This window comes from Ahaetulla prasina, chromosome 2 (assembly GCF_028640845.1).
Source record: "Ahaetulla prasina isolate Xishuangbanna chromosome 2, ASM2864084v1, whole genome shotgun sequence".
Classification (NCBI taxonomy): domain Eukaryota; kingdom Metazoa; phylum Chordata; class Lepidosauria; order Squamata; family Colubridae; genus Ahaetulla; species Ahaetulla prasina.
In genome coordinates, this window is record NC_080540.1 from 5,718,621 (window position 1) to 5,745,447 (window position 26,827).

Consider the following 26,827-nt stretch of genomic DNA (forward strand, 5'->3'; position numbering starts at 1 on the left):
GCTGGCTGGCTGAGGAATTCTGGGAATTGGAGTCCACGAGTCTGAACGTTGCCAAGTCTGGAGACCCCTGCTCTACTCCTCCGCTTGGCACCAAAAAAAAAAAAAAGAGCCGGAAGTTGCCCTGAACTATTGGCATTCCTTCCCCCTCCCCCGGGCTGGCACTTCCTGCTTTTCTAGGAGTGGCACCTCCATCTCCTTAACCCCTCGAGCGCCGGGCTTGGAGAAGGGAACGCAGGCTCGCCTGCCTTTCTCACCGCCTTCTGTCGCTCCCGCTTCGTTCCGGGCGGCAGGAGGAGCCCCTCCGACAATCCCCCGCCTCGGAGGGAAAGCGGAGGAGGTGATCCGTGGCTGCAAAGGAGAAAAGAGGTAAAAAAAAAAGCAGGGGTGAAGAAGCCTTAGCTGGCTGGTGGAAGGAGCCCAGATATTGCCAATGGGCCAGTGCCTCTAATGGTGGGATTTCCACCCCACCCCCCACAAGATCACATGCGGGGATCTCCAAAACCGGGGAGGCGAACTTGGGGAGATTTGCAAGGAAAGGATCCTCCCCCCCACTTGCGGGGTTCCCCCCCTTTCACCCTTCACTTCTCTGGATGCCACAAGGACGCAGAGCCTGGCGCCTGGCCTTTGCACCGGCTCCTTTGGCAGCCCCCGTTCATTCGGACGGGGGGTGGGTGGGAGGGAAATGTGTGCTTGTGATCAGGTCAGTCTGTTCCATTTTCAAAATAAAAATGCACATTTTCCTTTTTAGGTTTATTTAACTTGAGGGTAATTTGGGTGGAACCACACATGTAAAGTATTGGCCAACAGGATTAGATGGAATCCTGGAAGTCTTCAGACAATAGGGATTCCTTTTATTTAATGAAAGCAATGATACTTGTTAGATGGGGAAGAAGTGGAGGTAGTGACAAATTTTATTTTCCTGGGCTCCAAGATCACCGCAGATGGGGACTGCAGCCAAGAAATTAAAAGACGGTTGCTCCTGGGGAGGAAAGTTATGGCAAATCTAGACAGCGTACTAAAAAGCAGAGACATCACCCTGCCAACAAAAGTGCATATAGTCAAGGCTATGGTTTTCCCAGTTGCAATGTATGGTTGTGAAAGTTGGACCATAAGAAAGGCTGAGCGCCAAAGAATTGAGGCCTTTGAACTCTGGTGCTGGAGAAGACTCCTGCGAGTCCCTTGGACTGCAAGGTGAACAAACCAGTCAGTCCTAGAGGAGATCAACCCTGACTGCTCTTTAAAAGGCCAGATCCTGAAGATGAATCTGAAATACTTTGGCCACCTAATGAGAAGGAAGGACTCACTGGAGAAGAGCCTAATGCTGGGAAAGATTGAGGGCAAAAGAAGAAGGGGATGACAGAGAATCCATGTAGGTTAGATATTGCAATCAGATGAGGCAATAAGGTTAAGCTGCTACTTGTTTGCCTCTTTGCCTGTTTTTTTAACATTTCATTTAAATTTTTGGAGAATGCCAAAAGCTACCTATTTATGAATATCTTTTTTGGTGATTTTAACAGACATAATTCTCTACAGTACTGTGGGGTCTACCTTTTTATATTCTTATTGTTTTATTGCCTAATAAGAAAAGATTATCTGAGCAGTTTATAATAAGACTGAGAAACTGTGATGGATTTGCCCTCCCAAAAGGTTAGGTTTTTGGTCAACGTTAAAATATCAGTAAACTTTAAGAGACTTAATTTTGGATGTTAGATGTTCTTTGAAAAAAGTCAAGATTCCTCTCAGAAGGATTTATCCAGACAATATTTAGATATAGTATGTGAGGGTTTTTTTTGCAGTCACATTTTTATTTTGGAAATAAATTACTAGCTGTTAAGAAAAATAGGTCAACAGGAATTTAAAAATAACAAATTGAGCGTATAAAAATGATCATATATTTTCCCAGTGGTTCATTGTTTTTATAATTGTAGAAAAGCCACATGAAAACTTAGCTTCCCCCCATTTTTTTTATTTTCCTTTGCTTGTGTGTATACGCATATTCAGTATATGCGTTTTCAGGTCAAAAGATCAACTTACCAACCAGCTGGGTTGATTATGGGGAAATTATGCAGGTTTTGTGTTGTGATTCAAACAGAAACAACTCTTTAAGGACGTAGGTGTATGTAAGTTACACAAAAAAGCAGCTTTGATGCGAGCAGATCATGAGAAAAAGAAGGTGAAAAGTATCTAAATCTTGGCACCGATCTTGAAGATACTGTACAGCTAGTCCTTGACTTACAATCACAATTGGGATTGGAATTTTTTTCACTAAGTCATGCAGTTGTTCCAGATTTTACCATTTTTGCCCTGGTTGTTATGTGATTCCAACTTCCCTGACTTAGTTTGTCAGAAGCTAACCGGGAAGGTCGCAAATAGGAAGGTCCTATCCTATTGTTTCCTTTCTTTATACTCAATTAATTTAGTTATTACATACTCATATATATACATCTACTGTATAGTTATTTCATGCTTACGCTCATATTGAATAAGTTTTTTAAACAGTATTTTATCTTGTATTTATATTGTCGCTCGTTTTTATCTGGCTGTAAACCGCCCTGAGTCCCTTGGGAGAAGGGCGGTATAAAAATCTAAATAAATAAATATATACATACTGTGTGACAACATAAATAAATAAAATAAAAATGGCAATCACGTGACCCCAGGACACTGCAACCATCATAAATACACACTTGTTGCCAAGCGTCCAAATTTTAGAATCAGAACGGAATAGAGCTGAGAGGGACCTTCGAGGTCGTCTACCCCCTGCTCAAGCAGGCGGCCCTACCATTTCAGACAAGTGGCTATCCAATCTCTTTTTAAAAACCTCCAGTGATGGAGCACTCGCAACTTCTGAAGGCCAGCTGTTCCACTGGTTAATTGTCCTCACTGTTAGGAAGTTTCTCCTGAATTCCAGGATTTTAGAGCAAAACGCAGAGGCTAGTCTCAGGTGTAATTTGAAGTCATTTATCATAAATCGCATTTCTGCACAAAGTTTTAACTCGGCTGTCCTGCTTGAGAGCCGAAGCTGTCTGTTTCTACCAACTTGGCCACCCTCCAGATGGGCTGGAGTACAGCTCCCATCGCGGGTAGGCTGGGGATGATGGGGCTGGCAACCCAACTTCATTGGAGAGCATCTGTTTCTGGAAGGTCTGATCTGTGGTCTTTCCTGGAATGCGGCTTTACCGTGAAAATTCTCTCGTAAGGGTTAAATTGACCGAGATGTCTATTCCTAGAGTGTCTTCTAGGAAGAAGAGTTGTAAAATAGGTTTAGGTCACTTCCTGCTTTTAACACTATTTCTCCCCCCATCTTTTCTACCATAGGAAATTTTTTTCCGTTCTGGGGGGTCAATGGCTGGGCAGGACCCGGTGAGTTTCTTAAGTTTAAAGAGGGGCGAAGAGAGACTCAAGAATGTAGAATAGAATGTCTATGATGAAATCCGAGGGAACAAGACAGGATTAAGGCTTAAATGGATGGATGGCCCAGCTACTTTGAGGAATAAGGATGGGGCTGCAATAAGGCAGCCTCTGATGGCACAAAGAGCCTCACACACACACACACACACAAATGCAAGACGAGGGATGTCCTTGCAAAAAGAACTCCTCTTAAGTTTTTTTTTTCCTTGCATTTTTAAATGTTGCATTTTTTTGCAAAACGTGTGTGTTTTCTTCACTGATTGCAATTGATTTATTATTCAGTGCAGTCTGTTAAGGAGCCTTTTCAAGTTATACAGGTACTCCTCAACATACAACCACAACTGAGCCCAAAATTGAGATTGCCAAGCGAGATGGCGGTGAAGTGAGTTTCTGGCCCCGTTTTAGGATCTTTCTTGCCAGAGTTTGTCCAGTGAGTCTCTGCTGTGGTTCAGTGAGTCCCATGGTCGTTTCAAGGGAATCCGGTGTCCCCATTCGATTTGCTTGGCAGAACATCGCAAAAGGGGATGATCGCGTGATTCCGGGACCACCGCAACCGTCATAAATATAAAACCAATTGCCAAGCATCCGAATGTTGACTGGTCGTAAGTAGGAAAAACGGTCGTCGGTCACCTTTTTTAGGGGCGTTGTAACTTTGAACGGTTACTAAATGAACGGTTGTAAGTCAAGTACAGCAGGGGTCTCCAACCTTGGCAACTTTAAGACTTGTGGACTTCAACTCCCAGAGTTCCTTAGCCAGCAAAGCTGAGCTGAGCAACTCTGGGAGTTGAAGTCCACAAGTCTTAAAGTTGCCAAGGTTGGAGACCCCTGCTGTACAGTATCCCTCAGTGGCAGAATTTGTGAGCCTGCAAGGGATTGGTGGAGATCCTGAACAATGGATCTCCTATTGGTGTTTTTATTCTGATGGAGTAGAACAGTCTCGGCGAACCTATGGCACGCATGCTGGAAGCGGCACGCGAAACCATCCCGAGAAGAATGCGCGGCCTCGCTGGCTCCTATTCTGCATTCCTGTTGTGTCTTGCCCGCCCTCAGAGCAGCCGGGGCCTTCCTACCTGCTCCCGAACACTGAGGAATGTATGCCTCCCGGCCCAAGTCCTGGCTCCATGCCCACACAAACTGCAGAAGAAGGAGCATCTCCCTGCCCCAGCCCTGACTCCATGCCCAGGCAAACAGAGCAGCTAGACCCCTCCCCCTCCTCCACAGCAGGTGAGCCTGAGGAGGGTTTACTCCCAACAACAGCTGATTGGAGTGATCCTCGCATCAGAAGATTGGAGAGGCGGAGGCAACAGAAGGAAGGGAGGGGCAGGCCTTAATGAGTGCTGAGTCATGGAGCCACACCCCATGGCCTATATAAAGGATCTACTTTCTGGCAGTCTCTGAGTCAGGCAAAAGTCAAACTTATCTTGCTGAAGTCACTTACTGGTCTCCTGCCTGCTCTGAGGACTTTGCTAGGACTTTGGGCAGAGCTGCAGAGGCAAGCCTGATTCGGATTTCCCTGACCCAGCCGTCAGCGGAGGAGTGGGACACGACAATTCCTGTGATCACATGCGCACTAGTCAGCTGGCCATTTTGTGTGCGCGGGAGCGGCGGAATCTGGAAGAGCGGCGTTCCATCACATATGCGCGCGCAGGCCGGCACCCAGCTTTCTGGGTTGACGTTGCGTGCATGCGCGATGGCCAGCTGTTTGTCGGGTGCATTTCCATGCTGGTATCGGGTGTTCGGGTTCTGGCTCGTGCATGTGTGATGGACCGCTGCTCTTCCAGGTGCTCCTGCGTGCGCGAAGGCCAGCGGGACCACGCATACCACGCGGTATAATTTTGCGTGCCACTTCCAGCACACAGGCCAGCACGCGGGCACTTCAAAGGTTCGCCATCACGGGACTAGAAGAAGGGATAGGGAGAGCATCTATTTCAGACGTGGGATTCACATAATTTACCTACCGGTTCGCCCAGCACTGAAAATGTGAGCACGAGAGTGCATGCATACAGCCTTCTTCGCATGCGCTTTGCTCGCACTTGCGGCTTCAGCGCATGCACACGCCTTGAAAATGTGGCTAAATAGGACGGCATAGCATCGGGGCGGGTGGGTGGAGGTCGCCACTACCGGTTCTCCCAAATCGGTGTAAACCACCTCTGAGCTATTCATTCGCTCACTCGTCTGCATTTTAATTCCTAGTCACTTAAGACTGTGGCTTAAGTGACTAGGATTAAACCTTTTGGGCACCAGGGACCAGTTCCATGGAGAAAGGTTTTTCTGTGGACCGGATGGGGTGTGGTTTTGCATGCTGCCCGCATCCCGCAGATGGGGCTTTGTGTGGCCCAGTTTCTGGCATGCTGCGGCCTAATGCCGGTCCACAGACCATTGTGACCCATGCCCAAGTAGGTAGTAGGAAACTCAGTCCATGAAACAAACAGTCATCTTTTGGCCTTACTCCTGAGTTGTCCTTTTTGCTTGAGCTGCTCTTGCCTTCTGGCAGCTCTTCTCATGCGTGCATTAGGAACAGGCTCCTCCTGTTGCTCTGCCTCACTACTGTCAGTCTCTGGAAGCTCTGGAGTCCGTACCTCACTCTCCAATTATCCTGGCCTCACCTCGGCCTCATCGCTGTCCGACTCGGTTGCCAGCTCCACAGGTTGCTAGCGGACCACAACAGGGGACCCCTGACATAGAATAGAATAGAATAGAATAGAATAGAATAGAATAGAATAGAATAGAATAGAATAGAATAGAATTCTTTATTGGCCATGTGTGATTGGACACGCAAGGAATTTGTCTTGGTGCGTAAGCTCTCAATGTACATAAAAGAAAAGATACGTTCATCAAGAATCATAAGGTACAACACTTGATGATAGATATAGGTTACAAATAAGGTGACCAGGTCAGTGCTTAAAGCAGTGTTTCTCACACCTTGGCAAATGAGCCCTGGATTTTTGTTGCTAAGCAAGATAGTTGTTAAGTAAATTTGCCCCATTTTACGATCTTTCATGCCACGGTTGTTAAGTCAATCCCTGCAATTGTTAAACTAGTAACAATAGCAGGTAGACTTATAAAAGGCCTCTGGTGGCTCAGACTGTTAAGACAGTCTGTTATTAACACAGCTGCTTGCAATTACTACAGGTTCAAGTCCCACCAGGCCGAAGGTTGACTCAGCCTTCCATCCTTTATAAGGTAGGTAAAATGAGGACCCAGATTGTTGGGGCAATAAATTGACTTTGTATATAATATACAAATGGATGAAGACTATTGCTTAACATAGTGTAAGCCGCCCTGAGTCTTCGGAGAAGGGCGGGATATAAATGCAAATAAAAAAAATTAAAAAAATATCCCGCTTCACAGTGCTTTTATAGCCCTCTCTAAACAGTTTTACAGAATTCAGCCTATTGCCCCCCCCAACAATCTGGGTCTTCATTTTACTGACCTCGGAAGGATGGAAGGCTGAGTCAACCTTGAGCCAGTCAGGACCGAACTCCTGGCTGTGGGCAGAGTTAGCATGCAGTACTGCGTTCTAACCACTACACCACCAGGGCAGATGAGATGGGGTGGGATGGGATTGGGTAAGGTAAGTAAGATGATAAGATAAGACAAGACAAGACAAATGGAAATGGAAGGCTGAGCTGGTCAGGAACACGGTTTTTAAGTGAATCAGGCTTCCCCATTGACTTTGCTTGTCAGAAAGTCGTAAAAGTTGATCACATAACCCCGGGACACTGCCACGGTCATAAATATGAGTCAGTTGCCAAATTTCTGAATTTTGATCACGTGACGATGGGGATGCTGCAACGGTCATCCATGGGCCTCTGTGGCTCAGACTGGTAAGACAGTCTGTTATTAACAGCAGCTGCTTGCAATTACTGCAAGTTCAAGTCCCACCAGGCCCAAGGTTGACTCAGCCTTCCATCCTTTATAAGGTAGGTAAAATGAGGACCCAGATTGTTGGGGGCAATAAGTTGACTTTGTATATAATATACAAATGGATGAAGACTATTGCTTGACATAGTGTAAGCCGCCCTGAGTCTTCGGAGAAGGGCGGGATATAAATGCAAATTTAAAAAAAAATGTTAAAAACGGTCATAAGTCCCTTCTATCAGTGCCATTGTAACTTTGAATCATCGTTAACTGAATTTCTAAGTCAAGGATTACCTATCCCAAGATTCACTTTTCTGTGTCAAAGCTATTATGGTATTTTTTCTTTCAGGTAAGAAACGAACTTCTCGCTAGCTAGAAATCAGCCAGTCTCGCCTCTTGGGTGACCGTGTCCTTCAGCCGGTGTTACCAAGCAACAATCCGTTGACTTTCTAGCATCAAGAACTTGAGCCTCTGGGCTTTCTCGCCTCTTCAGATTACAGCTGTGTTGGTCCCTGAAGATGAGGACCAAGCAAGGAGACCCTTTGCCTGCGAGCCCAGAGTTGAGGGACAGGCTGAAGCAGGAAGAGAAAATGTGTGAACTGGATGTGGTGGGCCCCCAAACGACTCCCGGGGTCTCTCTAGCCTTCCAGCCTGGGAATAGCAGGGAAAGAACGGGAGCAGCCATCTTGGATGAGAGGAATGCCGTCCACTTGGACGCATCCCCGGGTCAGATGCAAAACCAGGAATGGCAAAGGCAGAAGCTGCTAGAAGATCTCTTACTGGGGGAAGCAGAAGATCAGGTGAGCCTGGGACCGCCTGGCATTTTCAAGGAGGGATTTGTTGTTTTAGAAGCAGTGGCGGAATTTAAATTTTTTTTTTAAACTACCGGTTCGGTGGGTGTGGCTTGGTGGGCGTGGCAGGGGAAGGATACTGCAAAATCCCCATTCCCTTTCCACTCCTAGGGGAAGGATATTGCAAAATCTCCATTTCCACCCCACTCCTGGGGCCAGCCAGAGGTGGGTATTTGCCAGTTCTCAAAATTTCCGCTACCGGTTCGCCAGAACCTGCTGAATAGCACCCTTGTTCAGGAGGAAGGTGGTATGGAAGTGGTAATTTACCGAGAAGGTTCTTCAGTGTGGCCGGATCCCCTGGCTTTAAATTGGCATTTCTAAAACAGTTGAGATCAGATGGGCTCCTTGAATGTATGGATCTCAGATCTGATGCCTGCAGATCCAACGAAAAATCGGGACTAATCTGATGGCAATATTTCTAACACATTTTATTAATAGGCACTTGAAGTACCAATAAAGGAGAATATTTATAGCTCAGGGTTGGATTTACAGATTAGCAGAGTCGGAAGGGACCTTGTAGGTCATCTAGTCCGACCCCCTGCCCAAGCAGGAGTTCCTACACCATTCCTGACAGATGGCAGTCCAGTCTCTTCTTGAAAGCCTCCAGTGATGAAGCTCCCCCAACTTCTGTTCCATTGGTTTGATTGCTCTCCCTGTCAGAAAATTTCTCCTTATTTCTAGGTTGAATCTCTCCTTGATCAGTTTCCATCCATTATTCCTTCTCTGGCCTTCAGGTGCTTTGGAAAATAGCTTGACCCCCCCCTCCTCTCTGTAGCAGCCGCTGAAATATTGGAAGACTGATATCATGTCTCCCCTGGTCCTTCTCTTCACTAGACTAGCCGTGCCCAGTTCCTGCAACTGTTCATTGCATGTTGACGCGAGAGGTCCTTGGTGCCTCTGAGCTTGGTGGTTTTCTTGGAGACATTTCATTACCCAACTAGGTAACATCATCAGTGCTAGTTTGGATTATGAAACGTCTTCCAGAGAACAATCAGGCTCAGAGAGGACCAAGGACCCCCTCTTCTCCCGAGGGTTTGCTACTCTAGAGTCTAGACCGTGTTTGTTGTGTCTTGTCCGCTCTCACCGCAGCCGGGGCCTGCTTATCTGCTCCCGAACATGGAGGAATGTATGCCTCCCGGCCCCAGTCCTGGCTCCATGCCCAGACAAGCTGCAGAGGAGGGGGCACCTCCCGGTCCCAGCCCTGGCTCCATGCCCAGGCAAACGGAGCAGCTAGACCCCTCCCCCTCCTCCACAGCATGTGAGCCTGAGGAGGGTTTACTTCCAACAGCTGCTGATTGGAGTGACCCTCGCATCAGAAGACTGGATAGGCGGAGGCAACAGAAGGAAGGGAGGGGCAGGCCTTAACGAGTGCTGAGTCATGGAGCCACACCCCATGGCCTATATAAAGGATCTGCTTTCTGGCAGTCTCTGAGTCAGGCAAAGTCGAACTTATCTTGCTGAAGTCACTTACTGGTCTCCTGCCTGCTCTGAGGACTTTGCTAGGACTTTGGGCAGAGCTGCAGAGGCAAGCCTGATTCGGATTTCCCTGACCCGGCTGTCAGCGGAGGAGTGGGACACGACAGTGTTTCTCAATCTCAGCACTTTTAGAATGTGTGGACTTCAACTCCCAGAATTCCCCAGTGGCTTTGCAGCGAAGAAGCAGTGGTTAACTTAGGGTTGGCTCATGTTTCCTTGGCACAGCGCTTGCTTGGGACTTCCTGGGTGCTGCAGCTGGGCGTTGGCTTGCTTGGCTGGCTGCGACTTCCAGGGTTGGCTGTGGCTTCACACAACGCTGCAACTCAAGAGACCGCTTGCAAACCTATTCCCCAAAGACCTGAAGGCAGGACAAGAAGCAACGGATGGAAACTAATCAAGAAGAGAAGCAACTTAGAATTAAGGAGAAATTTCCTGATAGTTACAACAATTAATCAGTGGAACAACTTACCTCCAGAAGTTGTGGATGCCCCCAACACTGGAAGTTTTTAAGAAGAGATTGGACAACCATTTGTCTGAAGTGGTTTCCTGCCTAAGCAGGGGGTTGGACTAGAAGACCTCCAAGGTCCCTTCCAACTCTTATTCTGTTCTCTGCAGCGTGCAAAGAAGCCCCTGAGCTACAACGTGGCAAGCAGCCACAGAGCTGTGCAATTTTGGTGTAGCTTGCCACCCACAACGTGGGGTGCAGGGCACTCAAAAAAGCAGAGATGGGGGGGGGAAGATAGATATGGGAGTGGGGGAGTTGTAGGTAAGATGGATGTGTAGAGGCTGGGAGGAAGCAAGCCTGGAATTTGTCTGCTGGCTTGTTCGTTTGCAAAATATATTGGCCGCCCATCTTACCACAGGATAACTCTGGGAATGGCTTGGATTGGGGTGAGTCCTCAGATAATGACCAGTGGCTTTCACGTAACAATGGCAAGTGCTGGGATTGTCAACACTAAATGAACTGCCTTCTCACATGCCTTCTCGTTTTATGACCTCAAGAGACATTCCGATCTCGACCGTGGTCGTAAGTCGAGGACTATCTACATTTAAACCACTTTCTCCAACCTTGCGGTTTGACCTGTGCAGGCCTAGTCCTCCCCTCGTCCATACCCAATTTACACCTTGAGGGCTAGTAATGCCCCCTTATCTGGAGGAACAGCGGTTTGGGGAAAGCTGACCTAGGCTAACGGGAGGGATGTGCACTCCGAATCGTGTGGCTCTAAGAAATGTTCTCTCCCCTCCACCTCAGGGACCGGTGACTTTTGAGGAAGTGGCCGTGCGCTTCAGCAAGTGTGAATGGGGGATGCTGGATCCAGAGCAGAGAGCTCTCTATCGGGAAGTCATGGTGGAAAACTACGGGACCGTGGTCTCTTTGGGTAAGAGTCTGTTTGATCCTCTGGTGCAGGGGTCTGCAAACTTGGCTCTTTTAAGACTTGTTAAAAGACTCTTTTAAGACTTTTATAACTGTCTGGTTCGGTTCTGCAACCCAACGAGACAGACACAGACTTCAGAGGATAATTAGAACTGCAGAAAAAATAATTGCTACCAACCTGCCTTCCATTGAGGACCTGTATACTGCACGAATCAAGAAGAGGGCCGTGAAAATATTTACAGATCCCTCACATCCTGGACATAAACTGTTTCAACTCCTACCCTCAAAACGACACTATATAGAGCAACACCAGAACAACTAGACCCAAGAACAGTTTTTTCCGAAGGCCATCACTCTGCTAAACAAATAATTCCCTCAACACTGTGAAACTATTTACTAAATCTACACTACTATTAATCTTCTCATCGTTCCCATCACCAATCTCTTTCCACTTATGACTCTATGACTGTAACCTTGTTGCTGGTAATCCTTATGATTTATATTGATATATTGACCATCATTTGTGTTGTAAATGTTGTACCTTGATGAAGGTATCTTTTCTTTTATGTACACTGAGAGCATATGCACCAAGACAAATTCCTTGTGTGTCCAATCACGCCTGGCCAATAAAAAATTCTATTCTATTCTATTCTATTCTATTCTATTCTATTCTATTCTATTCTATTCTATTCTATTCTATTCTATTCTATTCTATTCTAGACTTCAACTTCCAGAGTTGAAGTCCACAAGTCTTAAAAGAGCCAAGTTTGCAGACCCCTGCTTCTGGTGGGAGGGAAGCTATTTGATCGTTATAAAGGATGAGGTTTCTCCATGCGAAGCCAAACCGGAAGAATAAGAGAGCGACGGGGCGGCATATGATAAATATCAAGGCATAAATAACATGGCATATCATAAATATGAGCCAGCAATGTGCAGCAGCTGCCAAAAAAGCCAACACATTTCTAGGCTGCATAAACAGAGGGATACAATCAAGATCACGTGAATGTTAATACCCCTTTATAATGCCTTGGGAAGACCACACTTGGAATATTGCATTCAGTTTTGGTCACCACAATATAAAAAAAATGTTGAAACTCTAGAAAGAGTGCAGAGAAGATCAACAAAGATGATTAGGGGACTGGAGGCTAAAACATATGAAGAACGGTTGCAGGAACTCAGTATGTCTAGTTTAATGAAAAGAAGGACTAGGGGAGACATGATAGCAGTGTTCCAATATCTCAGGAGATGCCGCAAAGAAGAGGAAGTCAAACTATTCTCCAAAGCACCTGAAGGCAGGACAAGAAACAATCGATGGAAACTGATCAAGGAGAGAAGCAACCTAGAATTAAGGAGAAATTTCCTGAGAGAGAGAACAAAGAATCAGTGGGAACAACTTGCCTCCAGAAGTTGTGAATGTTCCAACACTGGAAGTTTTTAAGAAGAGACTGGACAGTCACTTGTCTGAAATGGTTTCCTGCCTAAGCCGGGGGTTGGACTAGAAGACCTCCTAGGTCCCTTCCAACTCTATTCTAAACTACACTAAACAATTGTTCTCTGGAGAGCATTAATTCAAAGACAGAACAGTTTCCTGCCTGAGCAGGGGGTTGGACAAAGAGCTCCAAGATCCTTCTCAACTCTCTTATTCTGGCATTCAGGCCTTCCATTCATGGATCGCGCCATTGAGCCATTGCTGCGCCAGCCAAAAATCCCCTGTTAAGTGCTTAGTTAGCATTGTGATGGCAATTTTGGGGTTCAAAAATTTGGAAAAAGCCCAGCTTGACTCTGCTGGTGTGTCACTCCACCCCGAACAAAAGAGGAAGAGTACATATCGATTTATTTATTTATTTTAAAAAAGGATCCTAAGATTTGTGGCACGGAGGTTATATTTAAGTGACAGGCCTCTGCAGCCTATCCAAGCCAGCTCCGGGTAACATGAGTTCGTGAAATGGCTTCAGAGAATGCTCTTCCACTTAACATAACAACAGAGTTGGAAGGGACCTTGGAGGTCTTCTAGTGCAACCCCCTGCCCAGGCAGGAAACCCTACACCACTTCAGACAAATGGCTATCCAACATTTTCTTAAAAACTTCCAGTGTTGGAGCATTCACGACTTCTGCAGGCAAGTTGTTCCATTTATCGATTGTTCTAACTGTCAGGAAATTTCTCCTTAGTTCTAAGTTGCTTCTCTCCTTGATTAGTTTCCACCCATTGCTTCTTGTTCTACCCTCAGGTGCTTTGGAGAATAGCTTGACTCCCTCTTCTTTGTGGCAACCCCTGAGATATTGGAACTTACTCTGAGGTCTCCAAAAATTGCAGAAAACACACCCTGTTCTCACACAGTTTTGGAAAGCTGTGGACATCGCATGAGAGCATAGTCTTCTCAGGCTGCTTCCGGAGGCCACAGGAGAGTACGTCCCATTCTCACGCAAATTCCACAGCCTCCAAAAATCGCATGAGAATGAGGTGTGCTTTCAAGAATAGTTGTCAGATGTTGGTGAACGCTGGCGTGTCACACAAAACATTGTGGCGTGTTATTTTGGACATACTTGTCATAGGTTTGCCATCACTGGTCTGGCATTTCAGGTACAGCGAGGAAAGGCTAGTCAGGTTCCTACCTCAAAAAGGTGTCAAAAACCTTCCTTTTGGAGAACAAGGAGTTCTGCAGGCCTCTAATCGATCCAGCTGTTCTTCAGATAATTTTTCTTAAAATTAACCTGGGTTGAATCTGGGTAGGTTAGAGGAGATCCCAAATGTTTAGTAGCTGGACACCCAAGTAAAGTAGGTTCCTTTCTTCTGAGGGATGTGAAAAACCAGCATTTTGGAACAAAATGTTCTGGAGAGCTGCAGAATATCCAGTTTCTCCTCCAGGCTACCTTGATGGCCCCTTTATGACTTGTGGACTTCAACTCCTCGAATTCCTGAGCCAGCATGGGGAAGAATGGCTCCTTTATGACTTGTGGACTTCAACTCCCAGAATTCCTGAGCCAGCATGGGGAACAATGGCCCCTTTATGACTTGTGGACCTCAACTCCCAGAATTCCTGAGCCAGCATGGGGAACAATGGCCCCTTTATGACTTGTGGACCTCAACTCCCAGAATTCCTGAGCCAGCATGGGGAACAATGGCCCCTTTATGACTTGTGGACCTCAACTCCCAGAATCCCTGAGCCAGCAAGTCATAAACGAGCCATCATTCCCCACCCTTGTGTTATAACAAAGATCTAAGAATAAAACGTATTTGCAGAAATCCACATGAGTCTTGCTTCCTGAGCTTAACAGGAGCTTGACAGCCATTTCTATAGGGCAAAAGATCTTGGCTTGAAGTCCTGCTTCTCCCTAACTTTTCCCATCGGCTTGATTCCAACAGGTGACACCTGGGGGAATGATGGCAAGAATAGGCTGGTTGGAATGGTGCCCAGGGAAGGTCCAGGGACAGAAGCGGAAGACAACCTGTGGAATCAGAGGGGAGGAAAGGAAGAAGAAGAAGAAGAGGCTCAACCAACCGAGACATGGCCAAAGGAATCAGCAGGTATGGAAGCTTTGTTTAGGATTTATATTGTGCCTTTGATGGTTGTGGGAATTGGGGCATGCAGTAGCATCAGGTCCTGATCTCCTGCCCAGAGTCTTAGTACTTAGAGGTTGTCTCTTGAAATGAAATGCAGGGAGTCTCAGGAGAGAGGGGAGAAAAAGTAGAAAAATTGAAATGTTAGGCTTTTCTGCTACAGTCCAGAGATTTCTCCTCAATTTCTGTTGTGGTTTTTTTTATATTACCCTGCCTAATGGAGAATTTTGCAGAACATAGCAATAGCACTTAACCTTATATACCGCTTCATAGTGCTTTTACAGCCCTCTCTAAGCAGTCTGCAGAGTTGGCATATTTGGCCCAACAATCTGGGTCCTCATTTTACCAAACTTGGAAGGATGGAAGTTTGAGTCAACCTTGACCTGATCAGGATCCAACTCCTGGCTGTGGGCAGAGTTAGCTTGCAGTACTGCGTTCTAACCATCTAAGACTCACCCACACTTCCCCCTGCCACCCTGCACATGCGCACACAACCTCCCAATGTACCCCGCGCATGCGCATATGACCCCCCCATCCCCCGTTTTTGGCCTAGCAAGCTTCCCTGCAGCCTCCTGGGCCCAAAAATGGGTCATGGGGGAAGCAGGCCACACCCTTCACCCCCCATTTTGGGCCTTGAAAGCCTCCCTGCAGCCTCCTGGGTCCAAAAACGGGCTGGAGGGGGCATGCCCCCCCTGCGCTCCACCCCCACCTCCGTGCATGGGCGCACCTCCCGCATGCGCCCCGCCCCCTGCGCGCTCCAAAAATCAGCTGACTGGCAGGAAGTGTGTACGCGTACGCGGTGGAGCTGAGCTGGGCAACAGCTCGCATGCCCACAGAGAGGGCTGTAAATCATAAAGCCATAGGTTTGCCATCATGGATCTAAGTTAAGCTAAGCTAACCCTAACATAATAACAACAAAATAACCTAACCATAACCATATCTAACAACCTAACCTAACTTAATCTAACAACAACATCATAACATAACATAACATAACATAACATAACATAACATAACATAACATAACATAACATAACATAACATAACATAACATAACATAACATAACATAACATAACATAACATAAAACATAACATAACATAACAATATAACATAACCATTCTTTTGTGGTGCTCTGGTTGCGCTTCAGGTGTTGTTTTGTTTCTTTGCTTTAATCCTGGACAAATGGGTTTTTTTTATCCTTTCAAACAAAAGAAACTTGTTAAAATAGAAACTCTGAAAAAAAAAATTTTCAATGTGGGCATTCCAGCTTTCATGGTGGGCGGTAGGGGTTTTGTCTGATACTGAAGCACTTTGCTTTTTTTAAAATTTAATTGACTTTTTAAAAAAAAAATTCATAGCATTATTTAAAAACATTTTCATTAGGTTTTCATAAAATTCCCTGTGACAATTTAAATTTCTGAAAATATACTATTTGTATTGCCCGCACATAAGTTTAGTTCACGTTACATAAGTGAAACTAAATGGCACTATAGTGCGACCGCAAACAAAAGAGCCTCGTCCCAGAATAGCTCGCGCATCTCCCCCCACACCACCCAGCTGTAACAGACAAGCAGAGCTGGTAGCCGGTGGCCCCCCCCAGTCCAATCCACAATGTGTGAGAGGCATGTGCAAACAACGATACACTTTATAAATCACCATTACTGGGGAACCGGTGGGCGGTTAGAAAATTTTACTACTAACAGAGATACAAAAGTGGGCGGTAGGTATAAAAAGGTTGACTACCCCTGAGCTAAAGCAATAAGGTATTTTTTTTTCCAACATTCCCTCTCTCTTCCTTTCTCGGGGGCTGAAAGAGGACGAGACAGTTGCTGGAGCAGACCCTGAGACCGCTGGAGACCCCGTGTCCAAGGAACCCCCACAGGCATTGCCAGGAAAATCACCAGGAAATATCTCTTCTGTGATGGGGACGACTGAAAGTGAGTATCCTGAAGAATGGGGAGACTGCCCCCACCTCAAACCCCGGCCCCCATCAGCAGAATGCTTGCTCCAGAGAGGCCATTTTGGCACCAGTCATGGGTGCTCCAGGGGTTGGCTCCTAGGGGTTCAGGAAAACCTCTAGCTGAAATCCCCACTCCTAGCTAGCCCCGCCCACTGCACCCCACCCCTCCCAGGAGTCCCCATGTGGCCTGTTTTGGATGCAGGTGAGTGCAGGGTGCGCATGGAGGCTCGGGGAGGGTGAAAAACGGGCCTACTGGAAGTTCAGGAAGGCCGGAAACAGCCTCCAGAGGGCCTCCGGAGCCTGGGGAGGCTGTTTTCGCCCTCCCGGAGGCTCGAGCAAAGCCTCCGGAGACTGGGGAGGGCAAAAATGCCCCCCCCCCATGTTGCAGGAGGCTGACTAGGCCACACCCACTATGGCCACACCCACCCAGCAACTGGGCAGAGAACCCCTTGCTAAAATTTTTGAAGCCCATCTCTGGGATGTGCCAACCCTGGAAGTTTCTAAGAAGAAGAAATTGAACAACCACTTGCCTGAAATAGTATAGGATGTCCTGCTTGAGCAGAGGGTTGGACTAGAAGACCTCCAAGGTCCCTATTGTCAAGGTTCCAGAAAAACCTCTTCTGCATAAAAAAAACTCAGAAGCCATTGTCTTTCAGAGTTCTTTACTAGCATGAGGAAACTGGCACACGATGAGTGAAATTCCAAAACTGAACTTCCGGATTCTTTTCCCAGTTATTCAAACCCCAAGAGTCCCACCCCCCTAACCCCTTTGATGGTCACATGGTCCCACGTTCTCCCAATTCATTCAAATATCTTCTCGCCACTCTTCCTGCAGACCATCCGACCTTGACCGCTTGAAGAATGTTACCATACCCCTCAACCCCCCTTCTTCCCCTCAGGGGAAAAATGTGGCAGCGTCTGGAACCCTAAAGTCTAGTATGGTTTCCAGGCCTGACAGGCGTCCCCCCTTGGAAAAGAAGCTATATCCTAGGAAAGAAAACAAAGAGTTAATAAAGAAGAGTGTCAGTGGTCCACACTTCCCTTCTACCCCCCTCTACCCCCTCCAAGAGGTTTTTTAGGTTTGTCAGGGAAAATGTCGTGAAATTGTTTAATCAAATTGTCCGCATATACTTTCCAACTGTTGACCCAAGTAGATTCAGATAAGACAGTAGTCTTATTACAACGGAATACCGACAACAATCTTATGCCCTGCGCGTACGTGTCTAAAAAACTGACGGACACTGAACGCAGATGGTTATTCGGTTACAGTTCTGCAACATTTCAGAGCCTCCCTTTTAAGGCTTTACTGTTTATTTAGTGATGGTTTGAGGTTACCACAGCATTGAAAAAAGTGACTTACGACCAGTCCTCTTACCTATGACCTGTGCAGCATCCCCACAGTCATGTGATCACTATTGGCAAGCTTTCCAGGCAATTTCTGACAGGCAAAATGAATGGAGAAGACAACAGGGAAGGTCCCAAGTCATAGTCATGTGATGTCTTGCTTAATGACCGTGGTGAGTCACTTAACAATTATGGCAGAAAAGGTCATAAAAATAGAGTGGGGTCACGTGATGCCTCACCTAATAACTGCACCACTTGATGAATTATTGATGTCATAAGTCAAGGACTACCTCTAACTTTTTAAAGAAGTGTTTTATAAATGTATTAAATGAGTTGCCCTCATTTAATCCTGATTTGCCTTATTCTGTGATTTGGCCCTCTTCAAGTTTTACTTGAAAAGGGACAGTATTTTTCGCAAACAGCATTTCTTAAATAGAGACATTCTGAGTAAGCATAACTCTCACCTTCCCTCTTCTGTGTTTTGGTTTATTATTTCAAAGGGTTTCCATTTGTAACTCCTCAATGGCCACATCGATACATCTGGGAATACCTTTTTAATTTTGCCCTTTTGTAATGCAGAATCTTCTTTCTTTCTTTCTTTCTTTCTTTCTTTCTTTCTTTCTTTCTTTCTTTCTTTCTTTTTCTTTCTTCTTTCCTTTCTTCTTTCCTTCCTTTTTCTTTCTTTCTTTCTTTTCTTTCTTTTTCTCTTTCTTTCTCTTTCTCTTTCTCTCTCTCTTTTTCTCTTTCTTTCTCTTTTTTCTGTCTCTTCTGTCTCTTTCTGTCTCTTTTTATTTCTCTCTCTCTCTCTCTGTTTCTTTCCCTTTTTTCTCTCTTTCTCTTTCCCATTCTCTTTCTGTCTCTGTTCCTTTCGCTCTTTCTCTTTTCTTTCTCCTTCTCTTCCCTTTCTCTTTGTGTCTCTTTTTCTTTCTCTCTTTTTTCTCTCTCTCTTTCTCCCTTTATTTTTTTCTTTCTGTCTCTGTTTCTTTCTCTCTTTTTTCTCTTTCTCTCTTTCTCTATCCTACTAGGTGACTCCTGTGAAAGCGGAAGTGACTGGGAGCCGTATGGGGTGCTGTCAGAAGATACAGAGGACGAAGAAGATGCAGTAAGTCACTTTGGGAACCTAAAAGAGCCAGGAAAGAGTAAAGAAGGCCAACCCGAAGAGTGGCCGAATAAAGACTGTTCCCAAGGAAGTGACTACAGTGCCATGCTGGCGCAACAAAAGACCTACAAGGGCAAGAGGAAGAACCAGTGCAAAGTGTGCGGGAAAAGTTTCACCCGGAAGGCGAGCCTGAAAGTTCACCAGCGCATCCACACGGGTGAGAAGCCCTATAAATGCACCGTCTGCACCAAGGGCTTTTGCGACAAAACCAGCTTCCTTCGCCATCAGAGAATCCACACCGGGGAGAAACCTTACAAGTGTCCCGAATGCGGGAAGAGTTTCAATCGGACCACCAACCTGATTACCCATCAAAAAACCCATGTGGAAAGCCGGGAGAAGACCTTCCACTGCTCCAGCTGCAGCAAAAGCTTCTACAACAAGTACAGCCTGAAGACCCACTGGCGAAGCCACACGGGGGAGAAACCCTACAAGTGCTCCAGCTGCAGCAAGAGCTTCTGCGACAAGTCCAACCTGGAGGCCCACTGGCGCGTGCACACCGGGGAGCGGCCGTTCGAGTGTTCGGAGTGTGGGAAGAGCTTCAGCGACCGCCGGACTCTTCTTCGCCACCAGAGAATCCACACCGGGGAGAAACCCTACCGATGCACCGAATGCGGGAAGAGCTTCAACGACCTGGCCACGCTCCTCCGGCACCAGAAAATCCACACGGGAGAGAAACCCTACCGGTGCACCGAGTGCGGGAAGAGTTTCAACCAGAGCTCGCACCTCATCCGGCATCAGAACACGCACGACGCCAAGCGCCATAAAACCATGGAAGCCAAGCGTGGCGCAAAGGCTTCCGTCGGGACCAATATCTTTTTGGATATTGGAAGCTTAGCCCAGGGAAGCTATTATCAGTACGCACACCCCGCCGAGCCGTTTCACTGGCCCCTTTCGACTTACTCGTCTCCCGCCGAGCCGGGAGAAGCAGGGATGCCGAACCTGTGGACTATTCAGGAGACTTCGGTGGGGGACCAAGCCATCCTGGTTATGAAAGAATTCACAGAGGAGAGGACCTTAGCCCTGTGATGGCTCTGAACGGAAGAGAAAAATGAAACCTGTATTCCCCCTCCTCCCAAGGGCAGGTTCATTGATCTGAAATCACAAAGCAGGGATTTTATTTTTTTATTTTTTTGAAAGAAACCAGGTTTTTTTTGAAGAGATATCAGTTCCTCAGGACAGCATGAAATCCCCTGGACTCCTTCGCTCGCTGTTTGGCTTGTGGCAATGATTGGAGAGAGATTTCTACAAAGACTCGATTTAGGGAGTAAGCTTGAGGAGGGGAGGAAAATATACCAAGAACTTGAGGTTTACAAAATTCTGCTCCTCAGGTAGCAGGTTCAGCTTGCACGGTTTGGTCCCCGGGGCTCAGTCCACACGGAAGCAAAGAGAATAATTGAATTGAAACCGTTGAAAGGAAAGACAGCCAATGCCTTTGAAACAAGGGTGTTTTCCCTCCCCGTTTTTCCAACGGGATCCTTTTTAGTTGAATCAGGAGAGAACCGTTGGATCTCTTCCGCTTGCTCCGACTCCCTCTTAACAAACCCAGGTTTGAGAGGGATGTGGCACTAGGACTTTCTGATATTGGTAAATAAAAGGACGGCCTCTTTTGTCAGCTGAATAGAAACTGAAGTATGCAAAAAGATGGCAGGTGAGGTCCAGAGGAAAAAAAACAAAACATGTGGACATGATGCGAGATCGCTGTCCCGCAAAGACGTTTTTTTAATTGCTCGGGTTTTCAAAGAAGGAGTTTTTCTAAAGAAGGGTTTGCCAGCCATGTCGGCTTTTAAGATGACTGGACTTCAATTCCCAGAATTCCCCAGCCACTCTGAAAGAATTTCCCCAGGCAGCCCAGCATTTCCCAGGAAATCTGGAAGTCGAATTCCAAGCATCTTAAAGTTACCAAGTTTGAAAAAGCCTGAAAGGAATGCTGCCAAAATTACAAACCCATCATGGATAATAAGTGTGGATGCATGAATAGCCAGGAGCGTCTTAGATTTTCAGCATGCTGGTTTTTTTTAAAAAAAAACAAAACAACAGACAGATTGTCAATACTAATGCAGCACAGGAATTAAGCATGTTAGGGGCCAGTTTATTTTAATGGGAATCAGTATCCTTGACTATATGGCTGGAAAAAATCGTAACAATCAAACCGATTTAAGATTGCCACCTTGTGCAGGTTTAACGAAAGGCAGACCCTTGTAGGGATCTGAGAAAAAGGTGGGATAATGCTGCATTATTTTTTTTACAGTCAGACATGAATCCTCTCGAATGCTGGTAAGGAGATTTCCAGTGAGATCCAGGAACAATTCTAGTGCAGGAAAACGTCTAAAATGGAAACAGAAATCTCCCTCTGTTTGCTTATCTGAGGAAAAGCATCACGGGGAAGGCTTGCTTTATTTATCTATTGGTTTTTTTAAAAAATCCCTCCCCTATTCATTTTTTTATACCTAAATACTCTTTCCTCCTCCTATTTTCCCTACAGCAACAACAACAACAATCGCTTTGGGTGGTGGGTTGGGTTGAAAGAGAGGGACTGGCCCACGGTCACACAGCTGGATTTCATGGCTAAGGTGGAACCACAACCCAAGCACTTCGATTCCCTTGAATTTGCAAGTTAATTTCAGGTAAAAAAAATTCTGGCCTAGAGCCAGTGGTAGGATTCAGCCGGTTCGGGCAAACCGGTAGTTAAATTGCTGACTGGCCCTGCCCTGCCCTGCCCTGCCCCTTCCAGGAGTCTCCAGACACCCCATTTTGGCTCCCAAATAAATTCAGGGAGGCTTACTAGGCCCAAAATGGGGTGCGGGGGGGCAGCACCCCCTCTCTGCACCCCATTTTCGCTCACAGGGCGGTGCAGGAGGCCAAGTGCTGCCTGTCACACCCTCTGGCCACGCCTACCAGGGCCACACCCACCCACCCAGTCATTATGGCAGAGAACCAGTTGTTAAATTATTTCAATCCCACCACTGCCTGGAGCCTTCGCCACTAGGGCAAACTGACTGTTGTTTTGTATGTAGACAACAAGGTCACCATCTTTGGAGTCCAAGACGGCATTAGCAGGCCATTTCAAACCAATCGTGAAAATACCCCTGTTTTGCAAGCTAGATTTTGCCGGTCGGCGACTCAACAACTTGAATGCAGTTGCTTTAAAGGGACTAAATTGCCGAATGATCCCTGTCTCACGCAATTGCCAAATTTGACAAATTTGGATTGCTCAAAGCAGAATGTCAGAATCTCGTGGAATCTGGTGTAGAGATTTGAAGGCTGGACCAGTTTTGAACATGAGGGACCCTTGATGCTCTCTGAGCTTGGTTGTTTTCTTGCAGATGTTTCATTGCCCAGACTAGGTAACATCATTGCTGCTAGTCCTTTAATCTTCTCCTTTATAAAATTTGAATAATTCATAAAGTGGGGTGTTTTAAGTGTGGGTAGCCCCCCCCCATTTGAAGGGCTCCCCTGTTGCATGACTTGGGGCCCTGACTTTAAAAGCAAAGGGTATTTGCAAAACAATTCCAATTATACAGTTAGTTCTCAAGTTACAATTGTAATGGAGCTGGTCCAGTGGTGGGATTCAAATAATTTAACAACCGGTTCTCTGCCCTAATGATTTCTCCCAACAACCAGTTCACCAAACTGCTCAGAAAGTTAACAACCGGTTCTCCCGAAGTGGTGCGAACTGGCTGAATCCCACCACTGAGCTGGTCATAGTGGTCGTAAAATGGGTCAGTCACGCGACAAACACTGCTTTTTGCAGTGGTTTTGAAGTAAACACGGCGGTTATAAAAAAAATGCAGTGGTCGTTAAGCGGACCCATTGTTTGCGATGGTGCAAAATGCAGTCACAGGACGCTTCAAATGAGGTCATGTTGCCAAGCGCCTGAAGCAGAGTTGTGTGATTGTGTGTGGGGGGGGATAAGTCTCCTTTTTCAGGCAGGTCATAACTTCATAGGGTTTCTAAATCACTGGTCATAAGACAAGGATTACCTGCACCTACATACACTAAAGGTAAAGGTAAAGGTTCCCCTCGCACATACGTGCTAGTCGTTGCCGACTCTAGGGGGCGGTGCTCATCTCCGTTTCAAAGCCGAAGAGCCAGCGCTGTCCAAAGACGTCTCGGTGGTCATGTGGCCGGCATGACTCAACGCCAAAGGCGCACGGAACGCTGTTACCTTCCCACCAAAGGTGGTCCCTATTTTTTCTACTTGCATTTTTTACGTGCTTTCGAGCTGCTAGGTTGGCAGAAGCTGGGACAAGTAACAGGAGCTCACCCCGTTACACGGCAGCACTAGGGATTCGAACCGCTGAGCTGCCGACCTTTCGATCGACAAGCTCAACGTCCTAGCCCCTGAGCCACCATGTCCCTAGCTACATACACTAAGACTGACTATAAAGCAGAGTTTCTCAATTGTGACAACTTGAAGAGGTGTGGACTTCAACTCCCAGAATTCCCCAGCCAGCTGTGCTCTTCAACCTCTTCAAGTTGTCACAATTGAGAAACACTGTTATAAAGTAAGGCATCAGGGGGCTCTGGTGGTTATTTTTAACAACAGAAAATACGAGTTTCAAATTTTTAGGAGATATCACTTAGGGTTGTTTTTTTTACACAGACTGGGACCGTTGTTATGATTTGAGGCTGGCTTTTCTTCCCAAGCATCAGCAATTCTGAAATGTTGCAATACAGAAAGTCCTCGACTGAACAACAATTCGTTTAGTGACCGTTCAAAATTACAAGGGCACTGAAGAAAGTGGCTGATGACCATGCACACAACTGTTGAAGCATCCCAGTGTGATCATGTGATCAAAATCCAGCCGCTTGGCAACTGATTTCCCACCCAGAACTCTTGATACGTTGCTGTGGCTGATGGGTATAACGGGGGCCTAAAAGATTGTCCTATTAAGCATATTAAGAAGAATAAGTGGCGAGTGAGTGGTGCCGTGGCCTAGAGGTGGAGCTCTCGCCTCACAGTCTGGAGGCTGTGAGTTCGATCCTAAGTAGAGGCAGATATTTCTCTGGGTACAATGAGAATATATCTGCCGAACAAAACTCCTCATTGGTGACAGGAAGGGCATCCGGCCAATAAACACTCTGCGAGCTCCGTTCAGTTGCCTAGACTCCACCCCGCAAGGGATTTTGGGGTGGTTAAAAGAAGATGATAGAATAAGTGCAGGATTGGGGTCTCATAGGTCTCCTGAGCACTAATAAGGGCCATGCGAGGATGTCACTCAAGAGATTCAGTGGGAGTTAGCGTAAGCATTTGAATGTTGAGAGATTTGAGGGGTTACGTCTAATTCAATTCAGGCTTCCTGTGAGGAGAGCCAGTCTGGTGAAGTGGTCAAAGGCATCAGGCTAGAAACTAGCAGGCCGTCAGTTCCAGCTGGGTGGCCTCGAGCCGGTCCCTCTCTCTCAGCCCTAGAAAGGAAGCAATGGCAAACCTCTTCTGAAAATATTGCTAAGAAAAATGCAGGGATTTGTCCTCATTGTCCCTCTGGGACTCAAGATTCATTCCAAAGCACAAACGCACACACAAAAGCTGTAACTTCCGTTTAAAATATTTCGTAGCCGCATTTCATCATTGGGGTGAAAATGCACTGACAGGTTCATTTTTTATTTTTTTTTAAATCACATTTCTAAAACAATTAGAAATGGCTTGCGGCAAGCCCCTTCTTATAAACGCTGACATTTATTAGTTAATGATGGAAATGAGCTGCTGGGTCGGTAGAGTTTTGAGGCTTGAAGCTACTTGGATGGTAACTTGTGAGATTTTTCTGGGAACTGTAACAGAATGGTACTGACCGGTGCAGGTTTTGGGAACTTGTGATCAGACGAACGCTAATATTTTTTATTTACCTGCAAAGGGACAGAGAGAAGGATGGATTGAGGTCATTTACCAAAGGTACTTGAAATCGAAATCTATAAACAAGATTTTTTTTTTCAAATGGTCATCACACTCATCCATCCTCTTCTGAGTTTTAAACACTGACGTTTTACTGAGTTTCTGATTCTATTGTACGTTCTGTATATTTTTAAATTTAGATTGTGTTTGTTATCCATGCTTAGTTTAGGTTTTCGCTATTTAAAATTACATTAGTCTCTCTTTTGTTTTTATTTTAACCCCGAGGTCTTTCCGGCACAACAAACTTGTTAAGTTACACGGGAAAACCCAGCACTTTGATTCCCTTGAATTTGTGAGGTAATTTCAGATTTAGAAGAAAATGGGACTTGCAAATGGAAGACTCTTTGAAACAGTGACACGGCGTAACATGTGAATGCAAACATGATTGTTTCTGAGCAACAGTCTCTGCTCACCCAAACTTAAGAGATCTCCCCCCCCACCTCTTAACTTGTTCCTGGATCTTGCCCTTTTGTAGGAATTGTGTCAAATCTGTGCTTTTGGAAAGTAGCTGGTTCTTGTAGCTGATTGACTTTCATATGCATGGGCGGCTTTAAGAAGGATTGTATGGTTTAGTGTAATTTACTAAATTTATACCTTTAGTGTAATGGGAAGATGCTTTGCAAATAAAGAGTAATGAAATGGTCATTGCTGTCCACGGTTTTAACATTTATATGTTCTACTAGACAACTTGGCTCCCGGTGGGGCGGGGCGGAGGGGGGAGATGTCATTTCAGAGGTCTTTCCTTATCTAAATAGAGAAACAGAACAACCAAAGGCAGGAAAAACCAATGGGAGTTACATGTGGTAATCTGGCTGAGGGCATCAAAAATCCTTCCTTTCTCTCCTTTCCTTCTCTCCCTCCTTTTTTCTCATCTCCTTTTCCTTCCTCTTCTCTCCTCCCTCTTCTATTCCTCTCACTTCTCTTCTCATCTCTCTTCTTCCCTCCTCTCTTCCCATCCCCTCTTCCTCCCTCCTCTTCTCACCTCATCCCTCTCTCCCTCCTTCTGTACTTTTATCCTCCCTCCCTCCTTCCTTCTCATCTCTTCTTCTCTCATCTCATCTCCTCTCCTCTCCTCTCCCCTCCCTCCTTCTGTTCTTTTCTCCTCCTTCCCTCTTCTTTTCCTCCTTCTCATCTCTTCCCTCATCTCCTCCCCTCCTCCTTTTCTCCTCTCCTTTCAGTCACTCCCTTCCTTCCTCCTGAACATCAGATGCACCAGTGATAGGATGCACTATCAAAAGTAGACAGTCTCTCTGGTTCAGCCTTCTGCAGCCAGTGACTGGATGTAACATGGCAGCAAGGACACAGAAGCAGGACCATTCTGCACAAGTAAATGAGAACCCAAACCTTCAGAATAATAATAATAATGTTGTACCTTGATGAAGGTATCTTTTCTTTTATGTACACTGAGAGCATATACACCAAGACAAATTCTTTGTGTGTCCAATCACACTTGGCCAATAAAAAATTCTATTCTATTCTATTCACTGGGTGCTGCGCCTAAAAACCTAGGCAAGCACTTAAAAGCAGTTGGCGCTGACAAGATCACCACTGGTCAGCTGCAGAAGGCCACCTTACTGGGATCTGCTCGCATAATTCGCCAATACATCACGCAGTCCTAAACGCTTGGGAAGTGTTCGACTAGTGATCTGTGATATGAAATCCAGCATAGTTATCTCATTTGCTTTGTATACTGTCCTTTTGTGATAAATAATAATAATAGCCTTTATTGTCATTGTACATCATGTATACAACAAAATTGGTTTTGCCTTCTTCCCTCTTCTCTCCTCTCTTCCCTTCTTCCTCCCTTCCCATCTTTTTTCTCTTCTCCCTCCTTCCCTTTCATCTCTTCTCCCTTCTCTTCTCCCTCCCTCCTTCTCATCTTTTCTCTTTTCCCTCCCTTCTTCTTCCCTCCTCCCCTCCTTCTCTTCTCCTTCTCAT

At 46.0% G+C, this 26,827-nt stretch overlaps 1 protein-coding gene across 3 annotated transcripts; it reads left to right on the forward strand.

Moving 5' to 3' along the window:
* The first annotated feature begins 127 nt into the window (after positions 1–127).
* Positions 128–26,827, forward strand: LOC131192732 (zinc finger protein 1 homolog). 3 transcript variants are annotated; one of them, XM_058172184.1, is made up of 6 exons: positions 128–366; positions 7,622–8,072; positions 10,852–10,978; positions 14,340–14,501; positions 16,351–16,473; positions 18,866–26,827. In XM_058172184.1, the coding sequence occupies exons 2-6, from the start codon at positions 7,791–7,793 to the stop codon at positions 20,023–20,025; spliced, it is 1,854 nt and encodes a 617-aa protein (XP_058028167.1). In that variant the 5' UTR covers positions 128–366; positions 7,622–7,790; the 3' UTR covers positions 20,026–26,827. The 3 variants fall into 3 exon arrangements, with proteins under 3 accessions (XP_058028167.1, XP_058028168.1, XP_058028169.1); XM_058172185.1 differs by lacking the exon at positions 128–366 and adding an exon at positions 2,283–3,363; XM_058172186.1 differs by lacking the exon at positions 128–366 and adding an exon at positions 3,446–4,013.

Bases quoted from the DNA above. Each gene is read 5' to 3' on its own strand.
- LOC131192732 (XM_058172184.1), top strand. From the start codon at position 7,791: ATGAGGACCAAGCAAGGAGACCCTTTGCCTGCGAGCCCAGAGTTGAGG. The intron at 8,073-10,851 runs GTGAGCCTGGGA...CCTCCACCTCAG, and splicing joins TGGGGGAAGCAGAAGATCAG to GGACCGGTGACTTTTGAGGA. The intron at 16,474-18,865 runs GTGAGTATCCTG...CTATCCTACTAG, and splicing joins TGTGATGGGGACGACTGAAA to GTGACTCCTGTGAAAGCGGA.